General features: G+C 44.0%; 1 protein-coding gene across 1 annotated transcript; it reads right to left on the bottom strand.

The window, feature by feature from the left end:
• Positions 1 to 1,030: 1,030 nt before the first annotated feature.
• Positions 1,031 to 26,573, bottom strand: dipk2ab (divergent protein kinase domain 2Ab). The gene is made up of 4 exons (XM_067578594.1): positions 26,097 to 26,573; positions 19,012 to 19,908; positions 7,122 to 7,425; positions 1,031 to 3,527 (listed from the first exon to the last, which is right to left on the bottom strand). Exons 2-4 carry the CDS (start codon positions 19,663 to 19,665, stop codon positions 3,181 to 3,183), a joined length of 1,305 nt encoding a protein of 434 aa, XP_067434695.1. The 5' UTR covers positions 19,666 to 19,908; positions 26,097 to 26,573; the 3' UTR covers positions 1,031 to 3,180.
• Positions 26,574 to 26,763: the final 190 nt, after the last annotated feature.

Here is a 26,763-nt window from a genome sequence, read left to right as displayed (position 1 = left end):
AGAAAAAAGAAAAGAGGCATAGAGTGTCAGTCATGTAGCTTCTAATTTTGGTTCTGGCTGGAGCACTACTTTGTTTCCAATGCAGGCTTTTATGCTACAAGCATGAGCTTGCTCAAGATAGACAGACAGACAGACAGACAGACAGACAGAAGAGCTATTGAATTAGCAAAGACCACACACCACACACACAAAATTAATAAGTAACAAAGTTGAGTTAAAAAATAAAAGTGGCAGTGAGTGTTTTTGCATGTGTAGGGGCAGCTGTAGCTCTGGTAGAGCAGGTTGTCCACTCATCAGGTCAGTGGTCCAATCCCCGGCTCCTCCTATCCGCATGTCAAAGTGTCCTTAAGCAAGATTCTGAACCCTAAATTGCTCCTGATGGCTGGCTGTGCCATCAATGTGTGAGTGTGTGTGAACGGGTGAGCGTAGAAACATTGTGGGTTGCTTTGGATAGGAAGCACTGTATTGGTCTCGATGATACCATCAGTGTATGAATGTGGGTATGAATGGGTGAATGTTGGCATGTATTGTAAGCGTTTTGAGTGGTTGATAAGACTAGAAAGGCGTTATATAAATGCAGTCCATTTACCGTTTGATGGAGGATATAATACTGTTGGTCTAATGTTTTTGTTTATATAATTAAAGTTCTCCTTATTGCTTGGCTTTTAAAATCTAATCTAACGTCCTTGTAAAATTTTCACACAAAATTCCACACACACACACGTACAAAAAAAAAAAAAAGCTCCCCAAATATGGATAAAAGAGGACTTGCATCCTAGTTGAGTGGAGAGCACAACAAAGGGAACTTGGGCTTGCATCCAAATTAGAGGAAAAATGAAGATATGAAAGATCAAAACGAGAAGAAGAAAAGAGAAAAAAGGAAAAGGAATTGGCAAACACTGACATCCAGCTGTGCCGCTGTGAATCAAAATTTAAAGCTAATATGAACCACAGCCAAAATGCTTGTAACACGGGAAATAACGAAATGAAGACTGAGACAGAATCAAGAAGAGTCCACACACAACGTAAGTGTATATATCTATATATATATATATTCGTATATATATATATATATCTCTTCATTTATTTTAATATTTAAACCCACTAAAAGTTGTAAATACAACTTTTGAATGAAAGGCACAGGAAAAATCAGACAATGCTGATATAATACTTAAAAGAAAAATTACAGTACAAAAGTGGACAGTTAGTTACACACGTACAAATCCCTCCAGGTTGAACGTCCTCCAGACTGGGGAAACAGAAAGATATCGGACACAACAAATGTAGGGGGGTGGGGGGGTTGAAACTCCATTAGCCAAACTTCTCTTTATTGCTTTTCCAAACTGACAAGGGTCCCGTTGTCTTCGCGGGTCTCACAGAAGGCCAAAAAAAAAAAAAAAAAAGCAACTGCTGTGCTTTCTAGTTTCCCCTGTAGAAGGAGTGGCTCATGTTTACTTGATTATTGGCCTGTGTATTGACCATGCTACACAACACTCCACTGGGCATTTAGCGTCTTGATTCACAACATCGAGACAGATGACGTACAAAACACGTGGAGGCAAAATTTTTTTTATTTGAGTAAGATCTCTCATAATCTGTTACCGAATGAGCCTATATTTGTAATTATGTTTTAATTTGTTGGTCCACTGAGTGTAAAATTAACCCAACCTCCAAGTGGTGCTGAGTGTTTAAATATTCAACAGAAATTCTGGGTCTGCAAAAAATTTAAAAAGTGCAGGTCAGAAGTCAGTTCAGGAGCGAGGGAGGTAATTTAACATATCTTCATTCCCTTTTTCTAACTCGATTGAGCTTACTGTACTAAACACTGGTGGGAGAAGTTTGACAATAGGATTCATTTATCAGTTAGACATTTAAAGAGAATCCGGCACTGGAGGCAACTACTACACAGGTCTTTGTCCTTTTAAAATTTACTGTCTGATTCTTTAACTCAAGATTTTTTGACCCTGTTGAAGAAAAATGTGTCTTGGCCTAACTGATTATCATTTAATCAGCCCTACGCAAAAGGGCTCATGTGACGTTAAGAATGGCCAACCTTGCTCTTGTTATCTCTTGGATTTGGTTCTTATCGAAGGAAAATCAGCTCATAGAAGATTGTGTATGTGTTAAGGTTGCTTTGGACAGCTCTAGTGGGGAACAACTGGAGGGAAAGGTGCTGTCACTCTGTACTGCTCGTGGTTTTTAATATTACATATAGCCTCTTTGGTATAGGCACATCTGCATCAAGGGACCACCACTGTCCAATTATCCCCTTCCTTTTCCTATGTGCAGCTGTTTCACACTCTCTGGTTCCTATTAAAGAAAAAAAAACACTCAGGAAAAAAAAAAATGATTGCCACAATCCTGGAACCTGCAAATCGAGTGATTGATTGGAGTAGCAGGAAATTAGACTGATATAGCCATCAAGGGTTTTCTTTTTCTCCTGCATGAAAACCAAACCCCCGACCTCCTGCCTCTCCTCTCTACCTGCTGTAGCTTAGCCTTCCATGCTGCCTGACAGCAGGAGATTCATGCTACCTCCGCCTTCCCTGCAGCCATGCTACAGAAGGAAAAAAAGCCATGGCACAGCGAAAATGTAAACGCGCCGATCTACTTAAATTCAGCCCTGAAGAAAAAAAAAAATAAAACAAAGGGAGATCCTGGGGGCAAAATGAAACAGGTGTTAAGATTCAACGTTATAAAATACAACAGTTCTGATGGATTGAGGAGTGAACAGGAGGATGGATGTGGTCAGGGCTGTGCCATGTTGCTGCTGCTGTTGCTTAGACACAGTTTTGTTGTGTTAGCCTGGGTCCAGTGAAGAAAGCGTTTACTAGAGCCCTTTCTCACCCCCTCCCCCCCCTCCTCCCAATAATGGTAGGACCACCCTGGGAGAGGAGAGGTTACTTTTATCCCCTCTCTATCCAGGTTCTAACCAGAATCTCTTAGTGCCTCACTCCTCTTTCACACAGGAGCAAAGTCAGGTAAAAGCTAGAGCTTTAACAAATCTGCTTTGAAGTTTGATTCCTACACTTCCTGATGCAAGACCTCTAACGTCCTCCTGCTCCTGTGCAAAGGGGAGCCAAATGACATCATGTACAAGAACCAGGATCTCAAGAGTCCGGAGATAAAGAGTACAGGATCCAGTCTCTCAGTGCGTCAGGCTAACGCCGACTCCATTCATTACCTGGCTGTAGCAGAGGAGGAAGCGGCAGCTAGCTGTGTGAGGTATTCACGCAGTTCCTTGGCCGCCTGGAAGCGGCCGTAGCGCTTTTTGGGTTTGGTGCACTCGTCCAACAGGGCCTCGAGTTGTCCATCTTTGGCTATGTGGGCAGGGGGGTCGTGGAGGAGGCCTCCAGTAGTGCCCCGCCACGTAGCATACCGTGACAACAGGTTCTGGCACACAGCATAATAGTTGTGGTCCACAGTGACCCTGGAACAAAGGGAGTCCTTGGAGAAAGACAGGCAGGCCTCTCTGTCGCAGTCCTCAAACCGGCTCTCATACCACACGTCATAGCTTTCTGGCTTGTCTGCGGGGAGACAAGAGAGGCAATCAGATGAACAAGCTGCTATAAAAAAAAACCTGCTGATCATAAAAATAGTCAATATCATTAATAGAGTCATAGATGCAGAATGTTCATTTCAAATATATAAACAGATTTATTGGGTCGTAAGCTCCTTTCATACAACCTTCACCAAGTGAATATGGAATGAGAAAGGACATGCAAGTTTGCGGCCGCTGTCTGATGAAAGTCATATGATTTTATTACAATACAATATACATTTATGTTTTTTGCATATAATTTATGAGCGCCAACCAACCTTGTTAACATTTTAGATGCTTCGCTTTTTTCCACCAAGCTAAGTGATTCTCAGAGATTACAACCTCATCTTTAACTGCATCTGATCATGGAGTATAACAGCTTTGTTCAACCAAATTATGAGTTAGGGTGACTTATCCAAGATATCAACCTGACCAGGAGCCAACAGGACCAAGGTGCCACTTTTGACATCCCTAGTGTGCTAACGGGAAATTCTTTTTCAAAGCACACAGCCGAACAACTCATCAACTGTTTCATTTGACAGAAATGAACCACTTTCCAGATTTATTGAGCAAATAAAATTCTTTCTCGCACTCATTTCACGTTGCTTTTTTCTTTTTAAAAGGATTGTGCTTAGAAAGGAGGGAGCCAAGAAAATAACCTGGAATGATGAGAGAGCTATTGGTTTTCGCATTAAAAAGCAGATCAATAACATTGTGGAGGAGTGGGGGGAGGGGGGAGGGGGACCCAGAGGATGCAAACACATAATAAGTGTATCAGCGTTGTAATGCACTTCTCCTCTGGCTCATCAGAACAACTCAATCAAACATCTAGTGCTGCCCTGTTAGCAAGGGGCCCCTGTGGCCCCCTGAAGAGGAGGGGCACATCAACCTCAATCAGTGTGGGTGATGAAGATGGATCTGCCGTTAGTGTGCACACACACACACACATAAAGATGTACGCATGTGCACCAAGGTGAGATGAAAGCAATTAATATTTCAGAGCTGGCCATGCATCACACCTCAGCACTGATTGACAGATGGCATCAGGAGAGTGTCCCATTCTTGTTCACACATTAACAGACACACACACACACACACACTCTTACAGCAGTCAAACAGAACACCTAAAAAAGAACAAGAAGGGAGAAGAAGGTTCGCTCTCAAGGACAAAGATGAGCACAGCAAAAAAAAAGTACTTTGAGACTAAACTAAAAGGCGAAAGAAGTCTGTGGTCTATTTACTTGCACCTCAGGCCCTTCTGTTCCCCTCTTAGTGCTGGTCTGAGTGTAACAAAGCTCAAACATTTCCAAAGCAAAACAAAATCATTTCCAATTCAAATGAGGAGGAGAGCTGTGGATGAGGTAGTCTCTCTCGTTTCCTGCGTAACCGGCACCTTCCATGTTAAGGAGCTCAGGTCGAACTTGTATACATTCTCCTCACTCCTCTGCCTTCCCAAGGCTATGCTGAGAAGGGACACTGGGCCTGAAATGCTTGTTAGCGTGGCCTTACTAGTGGCATTCAAGAGTACGAGCTGGTTTTAACAATGCATGCCTGTGTTAGAGTGCTTTATTGAATGTGAGAGAGAGAGACTGTGTGTGTGTGTGTGTGTGTGCGTTTCAAGTGCTGTCGCATGTGTGTGTGTGTGTGTGTATGTGTGTGTTTGTGTAAGCCGGTGAGCGATCGCGTCGGGGGGAGAGAGAGGAGAATGCGAGTGAGTGAAGTGTGTGTTACATTATACAGCATGTGTTTCCAAAAAAAACACTGGGGGTGAAACCATCCTCAAACGCTATAAACTCAATGATGGGGAATGGTTTCTTTCGCACCACTGGACTGTGCAAACACACAGCGCACGGCGCAACTTGAACATGGCATGCATTTTATCTCGCCGAAACCCGCCGCGTCAATATGGATGCCCCTAACGAGAGGGTGGAACGGCGCGTGGCTTTCTGTGTGTTTGATTTGCAAATCAATTGGCCTCAGTTTAGTGCTGCTGAGATTCGTACCGCAGACTCTAACTCGTGCTTTCAATCTCGGGCTCTAATTGTAGGGATTGGATTCTCTGCTTGGGGAGCCTTGGGAGGTTACCGCGCCTATTTCCTACTGCTGTCCGACACACGCCCGTGACCTCGTAATACTCATTACCACTGTCGTCCCTCTCTTCTTTCCGGCTGAGCCCTGGCACTTGGCACGCACACACAAACAGATCCAGTCACACAAACACAGAAGAAGCGCATAAACATTCTTGAGGCTTAAACTGTGAATGGCCGGGGTAAGCAGCTTGAGTTGTCAAGCTCTAAATGTGTCGGCCAGACAAAAGGGAGTCTCAACCTGGATTGTGCTTCAGGACTAGCAAAGGCCTACTGTGACAGGGTGGAAAATTGCAGCTATTGGCAATAAGGTGAATATACTCACTTTTGAGCATTCAGGCATACACACACACACGTACCAACATATCCGAGGGAACCTAACAGCAGGGGATGTTGGACATGTTGTACATCTGTTTGTGGTTTTCAGTTGTCAGATCTTGTAATTTGGAAAAGCGGCACTTTATCTCAGGATTAATTCATCACAATACTTCCCCTCCAACTACAAAAAAAAAAAAAAAAAAAAGTACACACACACACTCCCTTTCACACACAAACACACAGACAATAGTTCATATCTGTCATGGGGGAACCTCAACACCTACTGACACAACAGTTTATCACTTTAATAGGATTTCTGCAGGAAGGGACAAATCTAAGAAACTGACTGGGTGGTCCTCCCTTTCTCTGAAGTAGCCCCAGGAAGGGGGACTAAGGGTTAGGAAACTAACACACTGAGTGTGTGATGTATAGCTCTCTCTGTCCTTGTTATGAGGTTTATTCTGAGAGGCAAAAAAAAAAAAAAAAAAAAAAAACTAGGGCAGCGGAGATGGCTCGTTATCCGAGCGATCTTTGCTTTGATGGGGACGAGCATGTTGCAGGCAGAAGGGGTGCTGGATGAGTATATTCTTAGAAGAGAGGAGGCTTCGAGCATGTGCAGTTCTGCCAACAGCGGTCTGTCCCTTGAGACCTTCCCTCGAACCTAAGCTGCTGCCTCATAAGCTACAGCTGGCGGTTATATGTCTGACATAGAAAGCAGCGTTTCCTAGAGAATCCGAGCTATGGTCAGTGTTTGAATGACACTCTGGCTTTTGAGGAAGTCTCTGTGACACTTAAGAGGATGGAGCAAAGGAACAACTACTGCATAAGTTGAAATGTTTTGAATAAAATGAACAGTTAATTATCACAATTTACAGTTTTAGAGAAGCACCAATCTCACATACGTATATATAACTGCAAATGACGGTGTGAAATAGTGATAAGTGTTGATATAAATACTTGTCCTGTAAATGTGAGCAGCATATTTCTTCTTCTTTAGCTCCAGAAGTGGTCATGTCTAAAGGTGTGATACACATGCACCATCACGAATAAAGCGGAATGGTCATGGCAACTGAAGGTATAGGCTGTAATAGGCATTACTCACAGACATATGGACACACACCCACACATATACAGACTACATATGTGTTCAAGTAACGATGGATGCTGTCACTCACTCTGCTTGATCAGCCTTTTGTCTGCCACGAGAACGTTCTCGGCGTCGACGACGATGACCTTCCCGTCGCGTGGGCCGACCGCAAAGTTATCGAAGCTGACGTCGAGCAGGTAGAGGGCGAACTCAAAGTCGTTGTTGGTGAGCTGCTCGGCGATGTCCATCAGCTGCCGCGCCAAGTCTACCCTCTTCTCCCAGGGCGCGTTGTAGAAGCTCCAGAGCTCCTCTCCCACGTAGTTGACAGCTACCACGCGCCCACACGCTCCCAGGTACTTGGCGAACGGCCACCCTTCGTCTGACGGAAAGCTCTGGGTAAGAGAAACAGATGAGAACAGAAAACAACGTTAATTTAAAAACAGAGATAAAAAAGAAGCCGGGCTGTGTAGTGTTGGCAGAAAGAAAAACAGAAATGCCCCACTGACTCTGCACAGCAGAGGCTAACAAATGAATCGTAAGAACCTTCACATTGTCCAAAAATATTTGTTTAACTTGCACAGATATCCTGTTTTTTTTCAAAACAAAGAGAGAAATGAAAAAAAAATCCCAAAGACCAAAGACAAAGTTGCCATCTGCAGCCTTGGGTAATTTTCGGATACACAATTTCAAGCACAATAGTTGAAAATCTGCCAAAGGATCACGTAAAACAGAGCCAGCGCTGGGTATAACAGATTAAATGTAATTAAAGAAAAGAGCCAGTTTGTGTTAAAGCCCTATGGCTATGAGCTGATGTACGCTGCCTGTACTCAGTGGTTCCAGAGAACTGATAGGAGATGATTTGTGGTAGCAGCAGTTAGCAGGAAAGCCTTATGTGTTGTGATGCAGCAGTGAGGCGATTTACACTGCTGCATGATGTTGGCTAACCGAGTTAATGCAGTTTGGGCACGCTGACAAGAAATCTCTGTGTATTACAGATTAAAACAGATTAATAATAACAAGGTAACACCGCTAGCAGGGAGCGTTATCACTGCCGCTGCACAATACTCCAATCTCTCAGATTTCCTCAATTTATTGAGGTCAAACAAAAAAAACAGGCACACACGCGCCATCATCTGCAATTACTCAAAGTCAAGCGATAATGTCTGCAGGGGCAAACACACCGACAGACAAACAAAAATGAGTTGTATTTGGCAAACTTGCCAGGCTGCTAAGGGACTGGATTCTGTATGTTTAATTCCTGCTTTCCATCTCTCTCTCCGTGAGCTTTGGTGTCTGACATTTCTCCTACATCCTTTCCTTTTCTCCTGGTCCATTTCATTGCTACAGGCCATCACAACAGGTGGACAAATTAATGGAAAATAATAGAGCAAAACCTGCTTTTTTGGCAGCCCACATGAATTTTGCTGCAAGCTCCCATCTTTTACAATAAACACCCCTGCCATAGGCCTCTATCTTTAACAATAAACATCCTGCCATATGCTAGCTTAATGATAGCCCACAATTCCTATATAACAAATCTCTCAAAAGCTGCCGTTTCTGGCAGGCAGCCGCTGCACTGACACAGACAGAGAATCAGGAGCGCTCATGTTTCACAGGAGCCTCAGTAGCCCTCCCTTTCTGAAACCCAATCGCATTGGAGATATGGCAGAGAACACACTATGTCACTGCAGGTAAGGTGTGAACTACTGTGACTGCTGCAACTCACTTTACGCTTGTGGTCATTCAATACTTTACAAGCTTTCAATGTCTGTTGAGAGGTTTTGTTTTAAAATATGCATGACTGACCTAATTCCCTTTAAACTTTAATGAAATACAAATTATGTAAAAACACATTTTAAACCCACAATCAGCCACGTTAGCTGCTGTACCTCCAAGACAACAGCTGGAAACCTGCCACACAGAGGCTGTGGCACCGAGGGGAAGGATGTGACAAAGAAAATATGGCTTGTTGAATGGATGACTATGAGGCAATCTGTAGATTCACTAGTGCACCATGAGACATTTTTATCTCAGACACTCCTCAAACTATGCTCCTCTACAGCCCCTTTATTACATCCCTTGACTAGGCTATAATTTGCTAAGTGTACTGAAGGCCAAAGCATATGGTTCCCACCTGTATACTATAATACATGAAGCAACAAGCTGAATGCATTTCAAAGAAAGGAATGTGAAGGCTAAGGATGCCTTGTAATATGTTCTTGATTGGACAAACAACCCTGAAATCATGATCTTGATGCCAAAAATTACGTCTCACAACTTTTTGCTGTCTATACAAAAAGAGAGTCTATCAGTCTGTTTTAGTGTTGTGAATCTAGACATCAGGCGGTTCTCTTGTTCCCATCACTTTTAAAGAAAGATCCACCACCAAGAGGGGAGGACAATGATAAGTTGCATGCAATGCAGTCTTGGTGGAATCCATTTCCCCGAGGTGACCCAATCAATTGTGGGCCAGACAAAAGTCTGTCCAGGAAGCACTGCTGGCTTCCAGCAGTCTGTCTGTCTGTCTGTGCTTGTCATCCTCTGAGTTTGCGATGACTCACCCAAACTTCCCCAGAAACTCTCCGTTTAATGGCCTTCCTCTACATTTTCTGATATAGCAAACTTGACAGTGAGAGGAATCTGAGAAAGTAGACATGTCTAAAAAATTCCACCGCATACAGAGAAACAAAGGACAATGGTGGGCTGACTGCGCTCCCGAATACTGAGAACTGGTTGGAAAGGAGACAATCCCACACTATTGAGATGCTGCTAGCCAACGGGCATTCCTACATATGAGATTTTAGGATTACAGACTTAATAGGCTAAATATCTAAAATGGCTGTCTAATTTCTGAAGTTGGTATAGAAAGATTAGGTTGAAGCTGGATCAGTACATCCCTATTAGGCCCGCTTCCCTCTGACCCAGATTCAAACCTCAGATCGCTTTATGTTCCTGCAAATCTAAGCAGCTCTCGGCCTTGTTGACAAAACTTAGCCTGTCCAATGTAACGACTAAACCGGCTTTGTAAAAACACCATCCTCCCTCTCTCACCCCTGCAGGGTGGATGGAAGGATGTAAAGAAGGGTGGTGGTGGTGGTGATGGTGGTGGTGGGGGGGGACAGAGAGCAAGAAAGGATAGGGGGAGAAAATGCGATGGAGACAGCAAACAGAAGAGACAAACAGAGTGTCTTTCGCTTCTCCGCTCCAGTGGACAGGACGAATAAACCAGCAAAGACCTGCCTGCTAAACACATCTCTCTCTTTGTTGTCAGGTTGCAGCCTGAATGGGAGCAAAAGTAGAGCGACAGCAGATGGGGGGATGGCTGATGGGAGGGAGGAAAAGGATGAATGCCCTTAGGCTACTTTCAGACACTGTCAACGGCTGTTATGAGAATGCCTTTCGGCCTTCGTCCACGGCTCTTAACATAGATGTCGTTCATCCACTGCACTGACGGGCTCATTGCACTGCGTCAATTACCGGGGTCTTGACAACTCATACCTAGGTACCGCTTTTTATGAGCTTCATATATTCAAGTTTTAAATGCGATACGTCTAAAAAGGTGAAAACTACTGAACAGTGTAGGCAGCTGCATGGAAGTGGGCACCTGAGCTTTGGATTCAAACTTGCCTATTGCAGAAGTTGATAAATACTCCACGTCTCCCACCAATCATTCTCCCTTAGCGCTCTTTAAACGGTTACTCCGCAGAAGTCATTAACGTCTGCAATGAGGCGTTGATGGGGGTGGGGTGAGGGGGACGAAATAAATTGGAAAGCCCAGCTTAATATTACATCCACTGCACTATTGCTGAGCAGACTTGGGAGGTAATGTACGTGTGTGTGTGTCTCTGTGTGTGTGTGTGTGTGTTGGGGAGGGAGGGGTGGAGGGGGGTGACTGCACAGGTAGTGAATTTTACCGGTCGTCTCATGATGATGTTATAGTATTGAAAAATGCTGAGGGTGCAAAACTGCCAATGATACATCCCAGCAACTTTTACTGCTTATCACTTCTTGCTCCTGTCATTGGATATAAACCTTTTTTATCTCCTGCTTTGCTTTCCTCCTGCTTTAACATATAGAACCTAGTGCCAAACGCTCTTATTTTCTGTAAGAATTTGTGCTATAATTTCTCGCCGTGTTACAGAAATAATGAGCCGGGCTCAGGAGACAATGAAAGCAAAAAAGGTGGGAAACAGACCCAAACAGAATCTTCTCATTAAAGACAACCTCACAGCGACTTCTAGGCCCAAGTCTGACAAATCTAATCTTAAAAAGGTGGCGCCGGTTGCACTACAGTAGCATTGACTGGGGGTGTTTGTGATTTCCACTACCCTCCCTGTAATACAACAGACACACTGGCGTCCTCTTGGGGGGGAGATTGGAGTGGGCTGAAATGAAACAGGGCCACAGACAAATGGGCAGCCTCTGGAGAAGAGGATGAAACGAATGGAGCGAGAGGCACAGGAACACACACCTGCGTCCTGACATCTGCTGACAAAGGCATGCCCTTTTACTGGGCCACTTGGGGGAGGGCCTGAGCGTGTGTGTGTGTGTGTGTATGGGAGCTCGAAAGAGGCTCTCTGTGTGTGTGTGTGTGTGTGTGTGTGATTATGTGTGCGTGTGCATGTGTGTGTGTGTCTATGTGAAATTGTATCCGAGTGCATGTGAATGAGAACATGCAACGTGACCAGGGCTGATAACAACCTCCATTGAAGGGGCCGAGTAAACATGAGCGGCTCCCAAGATATCGCCTTGGCCGGCCTGCAAAGAACACTGGTCCATCAAACACACATATGCATACAAAGACGTGCGCACACACACGCATATACAGTGGACACACAGAGCTGTGTAAATGAAATGGAAATGAAAGCTTTGGGGGGGGGAAAAAACAAACAAAAACTACTTGACTTCATCCTGAAACCGCAGCTACTTACTGCAGAAAGGAAATTAGTAGTTTGCCACAAGAGTGTTTAAAGTGTGCAGCTTGTTAAAGCCCTGAAAAGGGTGTGGTGTAAATTCTCAACATTTTCTGTCCTCAACAAAACCCCACCGCTTCGCAGCAAACAAGTTGAGACAGGCCTCGTCAAGAGTCCAGGTATCAAACAGTGAAGTTGAGGAAGCGTGGAGGACAGACATGTTCAGTCAGACACAACAACAACAACAGCCAAAAAAACCCCAACCTCTTTCAACCCTGATGTTGCAAAATGAACATTACTCAGCCTGTTTAGCAAAGAGGCTTAGAATTAAGAAGGAGTCACATCTGCTCTGCGAGGCAGGGACTGCCAAGATGGACTTGAAAAAAACACGTTGCTTTTCTGTGCGGCTCCCCTGTTGACCTTCTGTGTCTGGAGGATGTGTGGCGAGCCCCGTCTGGCATTTTGCTGGCCATTTAAGTTTAAAATCCAGTTGGTTATTCCGCAGCGACAGCTCAGGCCCCCACAGGGGAGCCGGCGTTAGCTCCTCATCCTGGCACACATGGCGCTTCCCCTTTCTTCTCTTTTTCCCTCTTGTCTCCCGCTGCTGCTTCTCCTGCTTCTTCCCCTCTCTCTTTGTTCCACCCCCCAAAACCTGCAATACAGGGCAGTGATGCTGTCTGTTCCATACACAGAAGCCAAGAAATGCCTAGTCAGAGCACCAAGCTGAGGATGTGCGTGTCTGTAAAGGGGGAACGAAGGGTACTGAAAGACAGAGTGTAAAGTCTATGTATCTGAATTCAGAATAGGCCCTGCCTCTTTCTTTACTAGACATGCGGTTCAAAGAGTGCAAAGTCACAGTGTGTAGAGCTGGCAGCAGTCTTGGGAAAGAGGAAAATCGCTGAGCGTGTGTGTGCGTGTGTGTGTGTGTGCGGAGATAGAGCATGGTATAAACAGGCCAATAAGAAAGTAAGGGGTAAAAAAGCAACAACACTGGGTTCAAATGAGAAATCAAAATCAAGAGGTCAGGCAGAGAGACGAAGTAATACCACGTACAGTCGGAAAAAGGAAAAAGCAGGCACATGATTCAGCGAGCTCTGCCGAGCAGCGATAGTAATGGGTTAGCTAGGTCTTTTGAGTTCTGCAGCCCTCTGCTCTGTAGAGAGAGAGAATGAGAGCATGATGAGGAATGAGAGCACAGAACAGTGCAGCTCATGGTTGCTAGTATAACACTCCAGCTAGATGATAGCTGAAACATTTTGACGACCTGAACCTGAGCCACTGTGCACAGAGCCACCTCATGAATCCCCTCCGCTGGAAGACGAGGAATGTATTAAGTCATAGGCAGTAGTGTTGACTCAGTCTAGGTGGTATTGCCGCCCACACGACTGGGGAGGAACCCAAGTGAAACTTGGCCTCAGACCTGAGGGCTGTGGGTTTGAGGCCTACATCAAGGGCTGTATATTTCAGAGCAGGCAGCAATTATCTCGGGGGCAACCGGGTGGTGTAGTGAGAAGGGAGACTGTTGTTACTGACCCTGCAGAACTGACCCTGCTGCAGAACAGGGCAAGCACAGAGAAAATTTCCTTACAAAGGAGCAATTAAGTGTCTCACATGGAAAGACTTCAATGAACATACAGTGATTAAAAAGGTGCCAGCCTATGACCAGTCCCCTAAGCAGCTACACTACCAGTGAGGATGTTAACCTTGACTGAATAAAGTTGTTTAAAAGATGTTACAGTATATTCTTGACCTTTCATATTTTCTCTGACAGGAACTAGGTGCTTGACGCTTTAATGCAGTGGACAATTTTATTACTGCAGGTTGCTGATGTGCTAAAAGAGCATATTCTTGCTCTAACATGAGGCCTTGGGCTCTCTAGGGGACACAGTACAGTAAAGAGCCACTCGTTAGCGATCCATATTGGTTGTGGCCATCTTAACGGGCCCAGGGAGAGTTATGAATGGGGTTAGACTCTCCAGCATTGCAGAACTGTGTCTTCAGAAGCTGGGTATTAGACATAAGGTAGGCTGGGGTGCAAGCTGTAACAGTAGGAAGCTTTGGGGGTGGGGGTGGGGGGTGTCTAAAAAAGGAGCTGGTGGGTGGGATGAGTGGCGGGGGTTCAGCCACAGGCATTTACCTAACCAAACACAGCTGTCATGCATGTGTGTGTGTGTATATATGTGTGTGTGTGTTTGGAGAGAGGGAGAAAGAGAGAAAGGATTATGGTAACACAAGCAGTCTGGCTCATTCAAATGGGGGAAAACACCACAAGGCTCTGGCTTGTACAGCACACACTCACTCACACAAAACCCTCCTCCTCCTCCTCCTCCTCCTCCTCTTCTTCTTCTTCTCCCCTTTCCACCAGGGCCTCCATCCAGCAAGGGCAGCCAAAAGAAGGGAGTTGGGCCCAGATAACTCCCTGTCTTATCCTAACAGGATTCAGTCTGTACACAAAGGCCTGTAAGAATAATGAAAGGGGGTTTGGGAGCACTTGAAGAAGGGTTAAGCGGCGTACACAACCTCCTCTCTTGTGCGCTAAGAGCGTCGCAATCCCCCAGACTCAAAAACAAAAGGTACTAATCACAGACTAGCAACTTAAATACTATTTACCGGTGGACTTCAGCCACTGAACCGGCCTTAAGAGACAGAAGGCTCACACTTAAGCCGGGATAGCATGCAGTGCCTGTGATTAAATGAAAAGAAATAAATAAAACTAGAAAACAAAACAGGCTTTGATCCTCTTTGTAAAGAGGCATGACCCAGAAAGCTAGACCGTAAGATTGCAGTTTTTCCTGCATACAAAGCTCAAATCCTTTACCGAAACCATGTCTGTAATAATCATTTTTTTTTATACATTATTGTAGAAATTTTATGACCACTCCATCTTCGCTTGCAAAAAAAGTCCCATTTGTTTTTCTAATATTTGACCACAGTAGACAAAACATTGAACATTTTTCAGTTCGAAACTACCACAAACTACAGCTTCTGACATAGTCTCAAAAAAAAAAAAAGAGCAAAATAATAATTGACCTTCCAAAGAGAAGGATTTATTGTAGAGCAATCGTTTAATCAGATTGCATTAGACTGTAAAAGCTGTTCCGATTTGTCTGGTTTTTCAATTCAATCAGATAAGATGTAAAAATAATTTCTTTGCAATAATCATTGTTTGTAACACCTCTTAGTGATTTGGTGTTTACATATCATTCTAAATAACATTTTTTTCCACTTATAGAGTAAAATTATCTGACTTTGCTTATGCTTCCTACATGCAGAGTAGGTAGACTGGACATCTGTTGTGAACCAAGGCATTCAAATTGAATTTCCTTGAAAAAAAAAATAAAAGAAGGGAAGGTTCAGTAGGTCATGTTTGAGGTGCCAAAATACTGAATTTATACCGTTTACTTTGGCTTAGTTTCCCAAAGTGGATGACATCGCAATAGATTATGCACAGCCTCATTAAATCAACAGCATACCAACGAGGCATCTCCCCCTTTAGAAAAAAAAAATCAAACATGCTGCTAGTGTGTTTGCTCAAAGCGCTGTCGATGTTTACTTTCACATTTGCGTTAAAATGCTGCTGTCAAAAATCTTCGGAGGAATAGGAGATAAGGTCATCCATCTAATCTCTCTGTTCCTCTGTCTTCTCTGGTTTAGTATCGGTGTCAGACATCTGTGTTCTGGGGAAAAAAAAAAAAAAAAAACAGACGGTGTTGCGTGAGAGGTTCATGCCTTCTGATGAGTATGTCTCGGTGTCAGGTGAGGCCGGGGTGTTGAACGAGGAGGTGGATCCGCGGGAAGGTGGGGAGAGGCGGTAATAGAAAAAGAGAAAGGGGTGTCTGGGAGAGCACAGTCTGGAGGAGATCAGAGTACCGCTGACTGAGTTAACCCCACAGGCCTGTCACATCCTATTCTCAGCTTCACTGAGCAAGACAGGGGCTGAGGACCAAAAAGGGTGCGAGCACAGTCACATGCTCCTGGCCAACTCACCAAGCTTAATGATTTGGAAAGGGGTAGGGGGTGTAGAGGGGGGGGGGACTAGGCTAAATCGAACTAATTTCAGGTTGGGCCAGATGTACTCCATCAAACGCAACCATCACCTGATGAATCAGTGAGTCATCTAGCCGGAGGAGAGAAGCCAAGGATGGCAAATAAGGTTCTAGCTGGGGAAAATGAGGAGAATTTATTGCTCAATTTTCATGCAAACCAAATTATTGTTGAATAAGAAGCAAAATTAAACAGCATTGTGTAATTTCCCTGGTTGGCAAAGCGACAATCCCTTGACACGAGTAGATTTATCACGGTAACAGAGAAACCTTTCCCGGCCAACTTATCTGTTAAACCTTTAGGAAAACAGCATTTGTTAAGAGAAAGAGGAGAGAAAACAGATGAAGTTGCATAAGGTGCCTCTCATTGCACAAGGATTTTCTTGTTTGGCTGTCGTCATTTTGTCTTCCAAAAATATTTATTCCCCAAAGCCAAATTGTCTTCCACGTGACAGAGGAATGGGGGTGGTGTGTGTGTGTTTGTACGTGCATGTTTGTGTGTGCCCATTTGTGTACTGCACAGCACACAGAAAACGCATTGTTGGCCAGACCTGAAACAACAAGGCAGATTGTTTCCCACTGACAAAGAAGGTCTGGTTTCTCATAGTGAAACAGGGCCGATTTACTGCCTGTGGCTTCAAAAGACTGGAAACAGAAGCCATTCTAAGAGAGAGTGCAGCTCGCTGAGCAGACAGCAGAAATGTTATTCACATTATTCAACTGAATAAAAGCCAGAGGAAAGAGATAGAGGAAAAACCCCCACAACCACAGCACTGCCGACCAATGATGGTAGGAAATAATTGACACTAAATATAGCCAACTTAAATTATACATTGAGTGATACTGGGCTCTCCAACTTACTGAGGAGGTGTTTAACTACAGCCAGGCAAAATGAAGAATCGCTCTAGGCCTGAGAAGAAGGCAGAGTGATAAATAGTCGGAATAAGGATCAGGTTCCATTAAATAACCGGCCATAAAATGCAGCCCGCATTCCTCTATCTTTTGTTAAAACCGGTCCCCACACAGTAGCAGCAACCTCTGGCAAAAAAAAAAAAAGCAGACCAAGGTGTTGTAGTACAGCACGTCTCCTGTTCAGTCTCTATAGACGCCATTAATTCTTTATGGTCTACTGCTGCCCAACCTTGTGTATAGGGTCTCTCAGTCTCTCAGCAAATTTTCTCCTCATCTTTTGAGTTCAGTGATGCTGACGAACAGTCAAGGCACTCAGGATCTGTGAATCTTTGAGATGTCTGGCACATTTCTTTGTGTATTACCCGTCCACACAACCCATGCCCACCATCTGTTACCTCTAGCGTGGTGCATACACAGACCCTACAGTTCTTGCTTATGCCTGCAGGTCACAAGTTCAGGATGGGATCAACAATTCATGAGTCTCTGTAAACATGCAAAAGCTACGTGGAGTGGGGAGTGAAGAGAGCTGTGGACAATGTGTGTGTGTATGCTTGTTGTTGTGGGATGTGTGTAGCTCTGTGCAAGATAAGGATTTGGGTGTGGGGAGGGGTGGGTGAGTGGGTGGGGGTGAATCACCGAGCCTCTGAACTGGGGCATAATAGCATTAAAACACTGATGGAATTATCCGGGCCAGAGTTTGTGGAGCATACACAAGTGGGTCGGAAATAAATAGGGAAGGATGACAGAGACAGAAGAAAGACGTAAGAAGAAAGAAAAGAGGAGAAAGGAAGGAAAGGGGGAGGGCAAGCGACCACACAAGGCTAATCAGATTTTATAGATCGACTGGACTAAAAGGCTGATCTCGCCTTTTGTCCTCCGAAATGCCTGGAGGTGTCCGGCCTTATGCGTAGTGGGGGGGGAGGTTGGAGGTCAGCGTAAGTTATTGAATGTCTACACGGTCCATGACTATTGTTGTTCCATCTCCTCACGAGACACGGTCAATGCAAGATTGAAATTGAAATTGATTGGCTGCTTGTAAATCAGCGCGGCTAGAGGAAGTAGAGTGCGCTTATGTGACATACAGTACGACTGCTTTGACACGCAGGCTGACAGAATAGAGATGGGTGGTGATTTTGCTTCTATCTTTGTGTCCAAGCAAGACAATTAACAGGCATTCTTTTTCATTACAGCTGCCTGGACCATTTTTTTCAATTTCATGTATTTAAATCAGAGTTTTAATATTTGCAGCACAATATTATTATTCAAAAACAAAGGGGTAAATATGTCTCAATAAAATGAAACCCTATAAGTCTCAAAAAGGGCAGGATTTTTCATAAAATGTCAATTTGTAAATTTCAACACAAATATTGTTTTTTTTATATTGTAATGCTAGAATAAAGACAGCATGCAGTATAAGATAAGAATATAAGAATATTAGTGCTGATTACATTTGGCTGCCCTGAGAGATCCCTTCACATGCATTCCCCCCAAAAAATGATGAGAATCCAAAGGACGGAGACGTATATTAAAATTAAAAACAACTTGGACCACTTGCAGATGAATCCCTGAATAATTCCAAACTGCCCTACATATACTGTTAAATATGCAGTATTGCTGCCAGCCAAAATCCCTCATCTTTTGGGAGGCCACAGCTCTTAAACCCTTCTCTATTCTAAGCAGAGAAACATTCGTGCTCTAGTTAGGGGACACGTAGCCTCGATGTAGCCTAGGGTTTTGGGAGGGCTCGTCTCAGATCTGTGAAAGAGGAAGGAACAGGAGGATTCCTACCCTGTAATTTACTGGGGGCTTTGGGGGCCAACACCCTGGCTTGCTTTGTACTGGTGCTCTTATCTTTCTTTGTAGCGAATGTAATCCAGGAACCACGACTTGGTACTCAGTAGTTGATACAATTAAGACACCTGGTGCCACAGATCAGCAGACCGACACCTCTTTATCAAAAAGCAATATTTTCTTCGAACACTGTTTAACATAACTCAACAGAAAATGTAATAAAATCACCTCAAAAAGCTTCAGATAGAATTAGATACACATGTTGCTTTAAACAGTTGAAGCACATCACATTTAAAACTTTTAAAAACAGACACACTACCTGTAGCACGAGCGGTTCCGGGTTGAACGCCAAGGTCATGAGCAGCTGCATTCTCTCTGTGTCCTTGAGGTTCTTGAGCAGGAAGCTGCCTGAGTCTTTGGTCTCAGCGTATCTGCGGACCACGCGGTCCAGCAGCCTCTGAGAGGGGCAGTGCACCAGATCCGACCATCCCTCCACCACCTCTGGAGTGAGCAGACGAACATCGCCATTGATCCGGGCGAATTCAGTCTTGTACATTGCCTGGATGAGGTCGCAGCGTGGCCTTCCTGTGGCCCTCTTGCAGATTTTCTGGTCTATTTCAGCCAGCTCCTGGTTGGAGCCGAGCCGTTTGAGCACTACACGACGGGTGCCCTCCCTGGGCTCGCCGTACTGAGCAAAGTAAACATTCTTGACATTGAAGACGTCTAGGAATCGCAGGCGACCCCAGGTCTCGAAGGAAACCTGGCCGTTCATGAACTTGCGGCACCAGCTGGTGCCAAAGCAGGCGGGACACTTGTTGAGGTTGATGAAGCGTCTGTCAGTGAGCTCATTCTTCTGGAAGGAGGCGAACAGGTTGTGGGTGTTCATCAACAAGATGACAAACAATCCCACCACCAACAGGAGCTTAAGACAGCGGTACAGGCGGCCAAGTTTGAGAGGCAGGAAGCGCAGCATGATGGGGACGAGGCAGGGGCGGGGGAGGGGAGGGGGGTCTCGAGGGGTAGGGAGGAGGAGAGGTATTGAGATGATTGTCAGGGATCTAACCTCAATGTCTCTCCGTCATGGTGTACAGGGGTAATATCTAAAGCCTCAGGCAGGGGCGAGGTTGGCGCAGTTGCCCCGTGCCAGTCTCTGGCAGAGGCCAGTGAGTCATGTTCTCCCTTCTTGGTGTTTGTGTGCAACCTCGAGCCAGCAAATCTGGAATCAAGCAAAGGAAGAGAGAAAGGGGAACTCATTACATCAGGGCAAATAAAAAAAAGAAGAAGCTAAATTTCACAACACTGAAATTAGCCCTTGTGGTCACGGATAACAAGTGGAAGGTTTATTTAATTTTTCTTCTGCTGGGCCTGCAACTTGAATACCCGAGTCTTAACATGCGATACCACCCATAAAACAAGGAAGCACTTTCTCTGGCATATGAAATTGTCTCACAAATTTGAATTGCTTGGGTCATTTGAGAGATTTCATTACTTTTTGAGCAGAAATGAGATGGCCCACAGCCAACGCAATAAACCTGCCTGCGCTTGTTTGAGCTCTTTCTCTCTGGGAAATCATTTCTTGTATACTCTCCCAATAAAAAAAAAAAAAAAAAAAGACAAATAAAAGTATGGAAAAGGGGAAAATAAAGAGTCAGTGATCAAATTAAGAAGAAATGTACAACATCCTCTCGTCTAGTATAAATAAAGTGTGCTGCACTCAGATTCCTCAGAGGACCTCCCTCTGCAGCTACATAAGTACCCATCACTTTTCCTCTGATGCACAGCAAAATAACACACTGGCTGCATACCTCAACAGTAACACTGAGCCCCCCCCCCGCCCCCCCCCCCACCTCCATCTCTCTTCAAATGGAGGAATCTCACTTTGCATTGTGAAGAGAATCACGCTGAGCATAGTTTAACCTTTGATCAGAGTTGCCCTGCTTCGTTTTAATCACGCTTTGAAGTTGTTTCTTTGAAAATGGCTGGTGTCACTAAAATAACGTTTGTGGTGCCGGGGAAATCAGTGAAGGCATATCGATGTCTGCAGAGAAGGGAATGGTATGAACCGAGTGTGGAGGAGAGAGACAACAATCTGGGCTCACAGCGCGAGAACAATGCTCTCAGACAGCCTCACAAGCCCCCCATAGTCCGTCCATGATAACACCATGTCAGGCCCCCCAATTAGCTTTTTAGCAATGAGTCTTCTAAGTCTTGTAAGTCGCTTTAAGAAAGACAATGACTCAGGCCATGCAAATTAGCCATCCTCAATTAGCGCTCATTAGGACATGCCTATTAGGACAGCTGACTTGAGAGGGCATGGCTAACGAGCAGGCACACTAGTGTGATTAGTGTGCGTGTCGATGGGTTCCTTGCGTTTTGCTCTCAGATCGAAGTGGCTGAGGATCTGGAAAGACACGGGGGCTCGAGGCAGCCAAGAGAGCAGCGGTTGTGAGAGATGTGCGGCGTGTGGAGTGTCAGATAAGAAGCTGAATACACTAGTTCTTAGCTCACATCTCTGTCTGAAAATACCTCGAGCAGATCAGGCCAACATCACTAATGTAAAAATAGACCGTACCCAAATAGGGGTACTACAGACAGCTGCGCTACATATTTTTAAAAAGGAGGAAAAAAAACATGATTCATGCACGTTTATATTCTCACCACGAATCTTAAAACTCGAGCAATGTGACTCAAAATTGAGCATATCATTTTCTTCTTTCCGCCATAAATAAAACAGACGGGATAATGAGAGTGACACAGTTACTTTACATCTTTTAAATAGAAGCAACCACTAAATCATTTTTAAAATCTGTATTAAAACCAAATAGCTACTGTAAATCTTAATGATAATGTGCCACAATTTCCTAACACATGGGACGACATTTAATCATTTTATCATTATTAAGAAGCACAATGTCACCAATTTAAGGCTTTACAAAGGAACTTTTTTTGAGACATCTCTGACGCAAAAATGATAATTCTTCATGCATTTAGTCTGAAACAGCATTTCAATGAGCGAGCCAAATAAAGAAACTGTAGGTTTGCATCAGGCTGACTTCAACAAAATGCCTCCAGTGTGATAAATGAACAATAACCACATAACCTCTCAGCCGCACCCATTCAGATGGAGCTTAAAAAAAAACGAGGCCAACATAATAATTTAATAGCGTCTGAAAATCATTCAAATTCTCAAAGATATTCATATACAATAGGGGAAAGCAAGATACATTGAAAGATGGCAAATATCGAATGCAAGTCTGAGTAAAGAACTCTCTAAAACGACAACAACTTAAGTCAAAAGGGTGTGTGCCTTGTTCCTTCTACTACAGGGAGTGAGAGGAATCTTGTAGCTTGAGGGGAAAACCAAATATCCTGTTGCCATAAGATCCCAATTCAAGCGTCATTTAGCATCTGACACAGGCACTTACGGCACAGATGTGGCAGCGAGATCTGGGGAGCAGATATGAGATTTAACTGGGATCAGCAAAGGGCTCAAAAAAACAAAACAAAAAGAAGGACAAAACATAACCTCAGTCAAGCCCTAAGAAGATGTTCACCTCTTCATCCCTGAGAGAAAGCGACAAGAGAGCCAGGGGCGAGCTGGAACAAGCACCGGACAAGACCTTGACACCGCAGAGTAATGAGATGCACGAGCCGGCGGATAACGCGGGGCGGATATATAGCTTCTTCCTCCTCTCAAGAGAAAGCATTAGGCCTCAATTACCTATGGAGCATTACCTGGATTATATCAATGACCGTCCTAATTGTGGGAGTGAAAAGGATAAGCTGCGCATAGCGTTTTCTTTTCTGTTAATGAGAGACAACCAAGATGTTAAAATGCATAAAATGTTGACAATGAAATGCACAAATCACCAATGGCTTATCCTTGATCCTGTGCTTTTGCTTAGCATGAGGCCAGAGAGTAAAAGAATTTAAATGCCACTAGATGAACGATTTATATCCTGCTGCTGCTGCTGCTGCTGCTACACACAGAGTAATAGTGTGAATGGGAGCAAAACATTCAGCTTTATTGGAAGGATGGTATGGTAATTTAAGACGTGGATATTATTCCCTGGTAATTACCCCACTAGACTGCTTCTTGTGAAATTTACACCTGCAGAACCATTTATTTAACTCCCTCACTGTCTATTGCTGCATTCCACCCCATGGCTTGGAGTTATTTAACAGATAGATGAAGGTAGACTACATCATTCGCTAAGGCAAGGTTGCCTACTCAGGTTTTTGACAAGGCTTAAGTTGACTTAAAGCTCTAAATTAAAGCCAGATGCTGCGTATTCTACCGCAGATGTTACTCACCGGAATAGAAGGGCAGTGAAATTTAAAGCAGTGTTTTCTTTCGGACAAACCTCGTTGTGCCCACAGAAAACTTGTGTTTTAAATTAGCCCCTCTCCTCCGTTCCTCCCCCGTGGTGCCTCTGCTCCTCGTGCACTCGGCGAGGAGGAGGGATGTACAATACCAAGAGGAAATCCCTGTTTAGAATAAGCACCAAATTACTTCTCATCATACGCAGCCGCTGCCAAAAAGTGGGGTAAGAAAGTTTTTCAGCATACTCACTCTACAAAGTACGGCGGTGAGCGCCTCGAAAGGGAGGCAAAGAAAAGAGGGCAAATCAAAGGATGCCTGACTCCTCATGCATGGGAGATGAGTCTCGCATTCAAAATGTTCCAAGTTTGGCAGATGTTAAGAGCCGCAAAATGGCTCATTACTGGGACAGGAAAGGCGCAAGATGAAGCAATAGGCCCCATGTTGCCTTAAAAAGGAATGACGAAGGTCGAGACAGAGGAAGATGACATCGTAATATCCTAATATTTCAGCTTTTTATTAGACTTAGATTTTAAAAGAACAACCCAGATAACAATGAGGGGATTGAAAAGGAAATTTCCTTCTTGAATAATCTTTTCCACAGCTCATTGTGTAAAACTGGTTTCAGATAATGCTGGGTGAGGGCAAGGCTACTCTCGGGCTAACCCATTTCCTTCTCTGCACCTGAGGCTAAACTTCATTATGTTATTATGAAGTCAAGCCACACATGAACATGCTTGATTAATTCCACTGGTAATGCAAAAGAGTGTGCAAAGAAGAAATGGTGAAAAGGATCAGAATACAGAAGAGGAAAAAAAAAAAATCGAGAGAAAAAGAGAGGAGAAAGAAATATAACCATAGCTAATGGACAGTATGGTGAGAGAAACTTTGAGTTATTGCGCAATGAAATGAATGAAAAGAGATCACATGAATGGAGAGCAGCGATTTCTCCATCTCTGAATGGACACACACATGTGAACATGTCTAACCCCGGAGACAGGCGGCATTACCACGAAGCCCTACTGAAAGCTCGGGGAAAAGCTCACACTGGCCCACCCCCTCCTCCATTGCAATGTGTGGCTCTAGCTGGAGAGAGGAACTACTGTTGCCAAGGTTATCGACTGGGGGAGTCAATAATGTTTGATCACAAAAACATTCAGCCGCAACCGGATTGCCTCAGTACACCAAACACGTAGACAGTGATGGATAGATACAAATGACAGTAACATTCGCACGCCTAATGGAAAATTGAGTCCTCAGAATATAAGCACCAATTAGCAGCATCCCCACATGAACATTAGTCCATTCATCTCTGGCCCAAACCAAACGCTAGAGGTTTTAATGAGAATATCAATGATATCAGCTTTGCGCCTATCTGCCGCAGCTGTTTGGAAGGACACATATGAACCGAGCCTCGGTCTGGATTCTTCAACTGATAACTTTTGTTTTATTTCAAACAGCTGCACATTTTGCACGAGCCAGCATCACTCTGTAAAAGTTTGAAAAGCTGTCAAACATTTAAATCTCATGTTAATACTACTGCGAAACAGATGGGTCGTCCACTTGAACTGGTAGAAACAAGCTGTCAAAACAAGCTTCAGTTTAAACAAATTGGAAATATGTTTGGAGTGAGATTAAGGGGGGAGGGGGGGTAAAATTGATTACCTGACAGATATTATTTCATTTAAGGTCATTTCCAATGTAGCTCCATCTGTTCTACAAGCTGCTTTATCCAAGAATTTGGTGGGTTTCGAGGTCAAAAACAAAAATACACTGCTCCTATGGGAGCTTTTAGGCTACAATTACAAGACGTTTCCCTGCTGAGTCCTGAGAAACATTCGAATCAACCAATAGCAGAACGTCTTAAGAGTATCCGTCTATTTTCATAGCTCCCTTGTTGACTAACCTTGCAGAAAGGCTCCACAATTAGTCTTCTGTTATGGGAAAAATGAATTTTAAGCAGCCACATTCTATTCATTAGCCTGTAAAGAGAAACTCCTTAGGACTTATTATAGGCTTTGTCTGGACCAAACAGTATGACTGTTGTGTTAATCTAGTTTTTCATTGAAGAAATCAAGGGCAGAAGATTGCAAAGAGAGTACAATCATTATCATGCCGCAGAAATCTCATGGTCAAGTCAATTTAGCTATTATTGCAAATTACGCTTTCATTTTCCGTGCCTGAGCCTTTCTGTCCGTTGTGCAAATGGCTCAACCTGCTGTTTGCTCACGGCAACAAGGCAGGCAAATCCTGAATAGCAAATCAATCCAAATCAAGTTGGCCAAGTGGAGACCTGTTGAGGTGCTTTGTTTTTGAGTAGTCAAAAAAGGGAAGCAATGCTAAAAACAGATTTTGCTGCAGAGAAAAATCATTTAATAAGTCTGTGAATGTAATGGTGACACTAACAAATACATTTCAGTGTTGTTTCTATAATTTGATATATTCTATGTATAAATAGCCAAAGGAACATATATGTAGAGGATTATGAGACAGCACATAGTCTCTGTTCAGATCATTGACATTTGTCTGACAATGCAGGAGATGCATCATGACACTCAGTTGCATTTTTATGCATTATGTTATTTTGCAGCCTATATTAAGCTGTATATTACATGCGAATAATGTCTTCTAATGCAAGAAAAGCTGCACAAAAGCTAAGGCGACTGACTGTGGGGTTGGTAACGTGCTACAAAAATGTATTTTTGAGATGTCAAAGATAGTTCTGCTGCAACAAGAATGACAACCAGCAGCAGTAATAGAGGTAATCCTAAACTTCATGTCATTTTTCAGCGGATGTGGGCATCTGATAAGAGAGAGAAAACAGTTTTATCTTATCATTTCATCATTACTGTTTGAGCAACAGACTGCCGCTCCGAGTGACATGCATGCATCCGATTATGTGCATTAGTGGTTACATACTGAGAAAAAAACTGCGAAATGCGCTTGAGTTTATGACTTTGTTTTCTCGAGTCGAGGCTCTAAACGCGACTCGTGAAATTCCCAATGTGCAATTTCACACGATTAAACCCTTAGTTCAATGGCCACACGGGCTGCAAAAGAGGAGAAACAACTGTGAAACAAACCTGTCTGACTTTTTTTGTGCTCCTCTCCGGGTCTGTAGTAGTGAAATGCTTAGCGCTCAGTTGGTATCATTCTTCAAAGTTTCGGGTTCCTTACAAGGCAGACGACGGATACTTTAAATAATAACCGACAATATCTAAACGGGAAACAGCCTCCTCAAAGCTCGACGAAGATCTCTATCAAGCAAACTCACACGGGCTTCCCATGTCTAGCTCCTAGGTATCTAGCCAGTTAGCCTGCTAGCTGCCGAAATAAACAGTTGGGATGTCGAGTCTTAACTCTTCATATACCAGATCTTTCCGACTGGAGGACGCGGTCCTCCTCACAAAAGACAACAGCGTCTGTGTTGTGTATCAACGTCCATATCTGTCCGCTTATCATGAGTCCCTTTGTGGTCGCGGAATTGCCTCTTTTCTCCCTCTCTCGGGTAGCAGCTCACTCCTCTCCAACACCACAATGGGTTCTGTTTCGACTCTTTTCAACACCAGCCTCTTTAGCCTTTACGACATCCGCGGTCTGTTTGCGGCCGTGGTTGCTAGGCGATTATTCTAATATAGTCTAGTCTGGCACGCCCGCCGCCCCCCAGTGCAAAGTTAGCCCAGATGTCTATTTTTTTTTTTTTTTTGTTAGAGACTCCATCAACATTAAAACAACCTGTTATGGAAAAAT

The sequence above is a fragment of the Thunnus thynnus genome, chromosome 21, assembly GCF_963924715.1.
Source record: "Thunnus thynnus chromosome 21, fThuThy2.1, whole genome shotgun sequence".
Lineage (NCBI taxonomy): Eukaryota > Metazoa > Chordata > Actinopteri > Scombriformes > Scombridae > Thunnus > Thunnus thynnus.
Note: the sequence above shows the minus strand (reverse complement) of the source record. Positions and strands in the feature narration are given on the sequence as shown.

Bases quoted from the DNA above. Each gene is read 5' to 3' on its own strand.
- dipk2ab (XM_067578594.1), bottom strand. From the start codon at position 19,665: ATGCTGCGCTTCCTGCCTCTCAAACTTGGCCGCCTGTACCGCTGTCTT. The intron at 7,426-19,011 runs GTAGTGTGTCTG...TCTCTTACCCAG, and splicing joins CGGAACCGCTCGTGCTACAG to AGCTTTCCGTCAGACGAAGG. The intron at 3,528-7,121 runs GTGAGTGACAGC...GTCTCCCCGCAG, and splicing joins CAAAAGGCTGATCAAGCAGA to ACAAGCCAGAAAGCTATGAC.